Source organism: Pholcus phalangioides, unplaced genomic scaffold, assembly GCF_987345545.1.
Source record: "Pholcus phalangioides strain wild (caught in Gottingen) unplaced genomic scaffold, Ppha-v1.0 ptg000018l_1, whole genome shotgun sequence".
Classification (NCBI taxonomy): domain Eukaryota; kingdom Metazoa; phylum Arthropoda; class Arachnida; order Araneae; family Pholcidae; genus Pholcus; species Pholcus phalangioides.
Window position 1 is genome coordinate 2481919 of NW_028301611.1, and position 6000 is coordinate 2487918.

Here is a 6000-nt window from a genome sequence, read left to right on the forward strand (position 1 = left end):
CCACTTGTCAATACAAGATTCATCGAAAGACTGGTTATTTGTGGAGATGAAGATTACAAGGAAGAAAATTCATCACTACCCCCAAGTGATGATGCTTCAAGTGATGAATTTTCAAAAATCGAGAAATAAATTAAATTTTTAAAATTATTGATGTGTGTGTGGCGGAAAAACCCACTAAATTTCCTCATTTCATCAGTAAAATCGGCAATTTTAACAATGATTTCTATGGGGATCAGCCTTTACTTGACCTTCAAAGTGATGCTGATTATGACGTCTACTCAAAAATAATCCTTACTGGAAGGACTGAAAAAGTGGCAAACCATTATAAAGGCGTATGAAATATTATACATATACTGGCAGGAGAGTGACAAACCATTGTAAAGGCATATGCACGTCTGCTAGGGAAGTCATTGCCAGGGAATCACTGTAACCAAAGTAAGCATTCCGAAAGTGATTGTTGAGGCCGATAAACCATTGTTGCCCTACAGTTTTTCGCCCATTTCGGGCATTTGCCCAGCTCTGACGAACTTTTAAAGTAGCCTATCGTTCAATCCGGGCGTGGTTTGGTATATATGCAAAATTTGGCGACGATCGATCTAAAATTGTAGATTTGTATAGAAAACGCACACGTGCACGCACACACACACACAGACGCAAAATTCAACGACAAACAATTCACCAACATCAGTTCGACATGAACGAATGAACGCATGAATAAATGATCGAGTGAGCAAAGTGAACGAGTGTGCGAATGAATGAGCGAAACCGGCCTGTCACTATATACATTTATATAGAGCTAGTTCGCACTCACTTACCTGGTCACTCGGTCAATCACTAAGTTGTTCATTCTGTCACTCACTCACTAGATCACTCACATACTCCCCAGGTCACTCACTTACTCCCTAAGTCACTCACTTACTAGGTTTGTCATTCACTCACTAGGCCACTCATTCTATCAACTCACTAGGCCACTCATTCTATCAACTCACTAGGCCACTCATTCTATCAACTCACTAGGCCACTCATTCTATCAACTCACTAGGTTGCTCACTCTCTTATAACCTCAATCACTTGGTTGTGCTCACCCTGTCACTCACTCGCTAACTAAGTCGCTCATTCACTACTGCATCATTTACTGACTCACTCGGTCATTCCTCGCTCACTAACTCGTGTCGAATTATTGTAAGCAGAGGCGTATTTATGATTTTGCCGCCCTTCCCTCATTCAAGTCTAATTTTACTGACTCAAATTTTTAGCCGTGTGCCATAACCCTCTTTGCCCACCCCTGTAAAAACACCTCTGTATATAGGTCACTATTATGGTCACACTGTTTTGGTCACTTACATGCTTGCATACGTTCTAGGTCCCTGTTTTGGTCTCCCACTGTCTTGGTCCCTCGATCTCTGTGACTCTGTTGGTCATTCGCATGCTTTCACAATGTTTTGGTCACTCCCTAATCCAATCCTTCCCTCTCTAGGCCATCGTTTGGTCACTCACTGATATAGTACCTCAATCTTTAGGTTACTCTTTTGGTCTCTCACATGCTTGCACACTTTCTTGGTCACTCTTTTAATCACTCACTGACCTGGTTCCCTTCATCTCTAGATAACTCTCCAGCAAAGATCTCTCTAGGTCACTCTTTTGGTCACTTACTGACGCTGTTTTGGTGTCTCTTTTGGTCATTCACATGCTTACGCACTGCTTTGGCCACTGACTGACCTGGTTACTTGATCTCCAGGTCACACTCTCACTCTCTTTGTCATTTTTTTGATCAGTCACTGACCTCGTCCCTCGCTCTCTAGGTCACTACTTAATTTTGGTCACTCACTGATAAGTTGTTTGCTCTCTTGGTCACTCACTGATAAGTTGTTTGCTCTCTTGGTCACTCTTTTGATCCCTCACGTGCTCTTTTGTTCACTCACATGATTGCAAACCCTGAAGGTCACTCGTTTGGTCACTCACTGATATAGTTCCCCGCTCTCTAGCCAGAGGCAGACTTATGGTTTTAAAACTTTTTACCACACTTTTCACATTTGAATGATTTTCTCGACCACTCATTCCTTAAATTTGCCGCCCCTCCGAAGCTACCGCCTTGGGCTATAGCCCGCTTAGCCTCCCCTGATAATACGCATCTGAGTGTCAGTGAATTGTTAGTCGGTGAATTTTCCAAGCGGTGATTTCCATGGGGAGGGGGGGGGGAGGGAGGTGAATTGTTATCGGTGAATTTTCCGTAAACCGTAAATTAGAGGTTTGTGAAGTCGAGCGTTGACTGCATTATGCGAATCAAATTATAACAATTTGGTAGATCAACATTAATCATTTACGATAGCCAGTGCCGTAACTAGGCAGGTGCAACAGATGCACCCCTCACAGGATCCACTCGGAAGGGGGTGAGCCCACGAACGAACCAGAAGGGGCCTAAATGCAAATTCTTGCACAGGAATGGCTAGTTACGGCACTGACGATAGCCAACGCAACAACTACTCGTATCAACAGAGAATGTAATCCCCTACCTGATGAGCGTCGTGGAGTTGGTCCAACGACGGCCTGACCATGTAACTGTGCATGGTGAGCGAATTCCTGTAGCCCTCAAGCCTCGGGGCGGCCTCCTGGCTGTAGTCCATGAACGACCGGTCGGAATCTTCGAAGAACTCGCAGAAAATGGAGTTGGCGCGGCTGCCGTGCCTGCACACATTTCTCATCGGCGTCGGGATCAGGGACGAGCGGTATTCAGGCACCACGAGCTGCAGACTGTTCCGATTAGCCATCGGAAATTCATCTGACACCGGTACGGGGTTGTCGAATCCGCCATCCTTCTGCTGTTGTGCGACTACAGGTGACACGACGAACCTTGAGATTCTCGGCCCGTCTGTCAAACCTCTCTCCGTATCCGCCATGTTATTATGATTGACCGATGTTCGACATGTTTTATATTTTTAATTAATGCGTTTTTTCTACGGAGAAATGTCACACACACACACACACACACACACTGTTTTTTTGGACGAGATTATTTGATAATGATAATGATAATAAAGAGAGAGATTTTTCATTGGCAACGCTCACGCAGATGCTGTGTCATCGCAAAAGACGAGAGAGATCTATCTCGGGAGTATATATACGCGCATAGACACATATACAAATACATAAATAAGCCATCAAATGACGTTTTTGTTTGTTTCTTTTCTCGAAGGTGACGCCTCGCACTTTATTTGAGTTGCGTCATTGACAACATTACGATAAACGCGTGGATTTATACTTTCCTCTCATCCCTCCCCCCAATTGGTTCCATCTATAAATTTCCTACAAATAAATGATGAAAATTCTCGAAATATCTAGTTTGCATCGCAACTATCTTCTTAAGAGAGAATGGGGGGAAAAAAACCTGAACCCCGCACTCACTCATTTGATCGTTTTGGTCGCACCACGGTCATTTTTTGCGCACGAGAGGGCCAATTGGACCGCGACCCGGAAGCGGATTTATGGTTTTGCCGCCCTTTTTATGCCCATTCTAGTCTATTTTCTTGACCACTCATTGCTCTAACCAACTTGGCTTCCACCCCTCTAAGTACACCTGTGTCTCTAAGTCGAGATCAATGAAATTCCCCCCGCCCGCCAATGTCAAAAGGCTCCTCAAAAGTCACTTATTACGAATGTGCAGCAGGAGGACTGGGACGAGCTTGAACGGTTTACGGAAAATTCACCGCTAGGAAAATTCACTGACTAAAAATTCAACCGACAACAGTTTGATACGAGTCAGTTAGCGAGGGAGTGAGCGATTGAGTTACTGTGCGAGTGAGCGAGCGAGCAATCACTTACTCACTGGGTCACTCACTCGCTTCCGGACTCAATAGCTCACGGACTGACTTACTCGCTTATTGACTCAGTAACTCACTCACTCCCTCTCTCACTGACTCAGTAACTTACTCACTCCCTCGCTAACTGTCTCGCATCGAACTGTTGTGGGTGAATTGTTAGTCGGTGAATTTTCCTAGCGGGGAATTTTTCGGTGGTGAATTTTCCTCGCTGTGAATTTTCTGGCGATGAATTTTCCGGCGGTGTATTTTTGTCGGTAAATTGCTGGCGGCGAATTTTCCGGACACGGCCCTGAACACCCAGGCAGACTAATCCACGATATTCTGCCTCGAGTTAGCTGGAAGGCAGTTGGTTGGATGGTGAAGAGAGGAAAAATTATTTTCTTCACGGGTCATGGACCATTCCCCAGCTACCTCGAGAAGTTTAAAATACCAAACAACGGCAAATGGATATGCTGCGAAGTCGGCACACCACTCCACTACGCAACCAGCTGCCCCCTATACGAAAGATTTCCATCTAATCAAACCAATTCAAGAGCTAGTGAAGGAATGGTTTAGGATGAGACGGCTCGAGAATGAATCAAGAACACTAGAGAAACTCACGCGCTACCTTTAAGAGGGCCATCGAGAAACTGCACAGGAGAAAGATAAATATGGGCCACCAGTATTGGGCCAGACGGCCAGATCTTATAAGCCTTAAAGGAGGTCCAGCAGACTGGAAGCAATAACAAGGCACATAGAAACAACAAGGGAGCGACCACGATAAGAACCCAGAGACCCCCGGGACAAACAGTGACACGGACTTTGAATGATATCAACATGTATAAATACCGTTTGTTTAAATAGATACATCGTGTATATACTGTAGAATCCCGTTATAGCGAACTTCAGGAGAACGGCAAAGAAAAGATTCGCAAATAATGAACAGAATGCAAATGTAATGATTATAGCATCTATTCAAAAAGTCTCATTACTGGGAGGATTGAAAAAGTGGAAAACCATTATAAAGGCATAAACTATTATACATGTGGTAACAGGATTAGAGAAGTGACAAACACGTCTGAAACGCATTGCTAGGGAACCACGGTAACCAAAGTAAACGTTCCGAAAGTGATTGTTGAGGCCCAAAAACCATTGTTGCCCTACGGTTTTTTTGTCCATTTGGAGCATTTGCCCTGCTCTGACGAAATTTTAAAGTAGCCTATAGCTTAAGTCGGGTCCCATTTGGTATATATGCAAAATTTGACGACGATCGATCTAAAATTGTAGATTTGTATAGAGAACATACACACACACAGACAAACAGATAGAAAATCAATTTTATATATAGATAGATTTTATTTTTTCCCAAGAATCTTCTTGTGTACACATTGGTTCACTTATTGTTTTTTTTTTAAATCTTAGGCTTGGTTAGAAAACTATCAGAAACTATCTCAAACTATTCAGTTTTAGCAATATGGACAGATAAGCTATTCAGAACCATGACAAGCATGTGAAATCAGAGGATTTTTGTAAACAACCCCAGAGACAGAAATTATTCAACTTTTCTGTTCTAGCGCGAATACAGAGTGCATATAAATAAGCCAATTGCATAGAATCGTTCATGTAGTGAAACCAACTACATCTTTGATAAATTAGTCAAATGAAACAAAAGTGACTTTTGGGTGTTGAAATTATTGATGCCCGACTGTGATCCTATAATAATTCAAGGATGGTGAAGAAATCTTTACCATCAGACAGTGACATTGCAGGAAAGGGAAATCTTGCATTTCTTGATTGTGTTCCAATTTTCCACATTAAGTGTATTGGAAAAGCATAAATGCGTGTATAAAAAATGCAGTAATTAATAAGCTACGATAATGATGGTGTATGATAATAATAATAATTAATTTTCCAATTAATATAGTTTTTATCAATAATATTTTTATAATTGATTGATATTAAATTTTCGATTAAAAAACTACCTGAAATTTTTTGAAAATATGACTGGAAAAATCGGGGAAATTTTATTACGAAAATGCATTTTTTCTTAACACCAAGAATACAAATTTATTTTGTTTTCACTCGCTCGAATGTAACCTATAAGCTTATTGAATTTTTCAAGTTTTATAAAACTTTTCTAAAACTTTTGTAAAACTTGAAAAACGCAACAAATAAGATTATCGATGATATTTGCTCAAATGTA

At 41.8% G+C, this 6000-nt stretch overlaps 1 protein-coding gene across 1 annotated transcript in view; it reads right to left on the reverse strand.

The window, feature by feature from the left end:
- LOC149071518 (solute carrier family 12 member 2-like) overlaps window positions 1–3092 on the reverse strand; it is a 72799-nt gene extending 69707 nt beyond the window's left edge. Inside the window, exon 1 of the mRNA XM_089247727.1 lies at window positions 2514–3092. Within this exon, the coding sequence (XP_089103853.1) occupies window positions 2514–2897 (384 nt within the window). The 5' untranslated portion in view covers window positions 2898–3092. The remainder of the gene's footprint in view (window positions 1–2513) is intronic.
- Between the last annotated feature and the right edge of the window lie 2908 nt (window positions 3093–6000).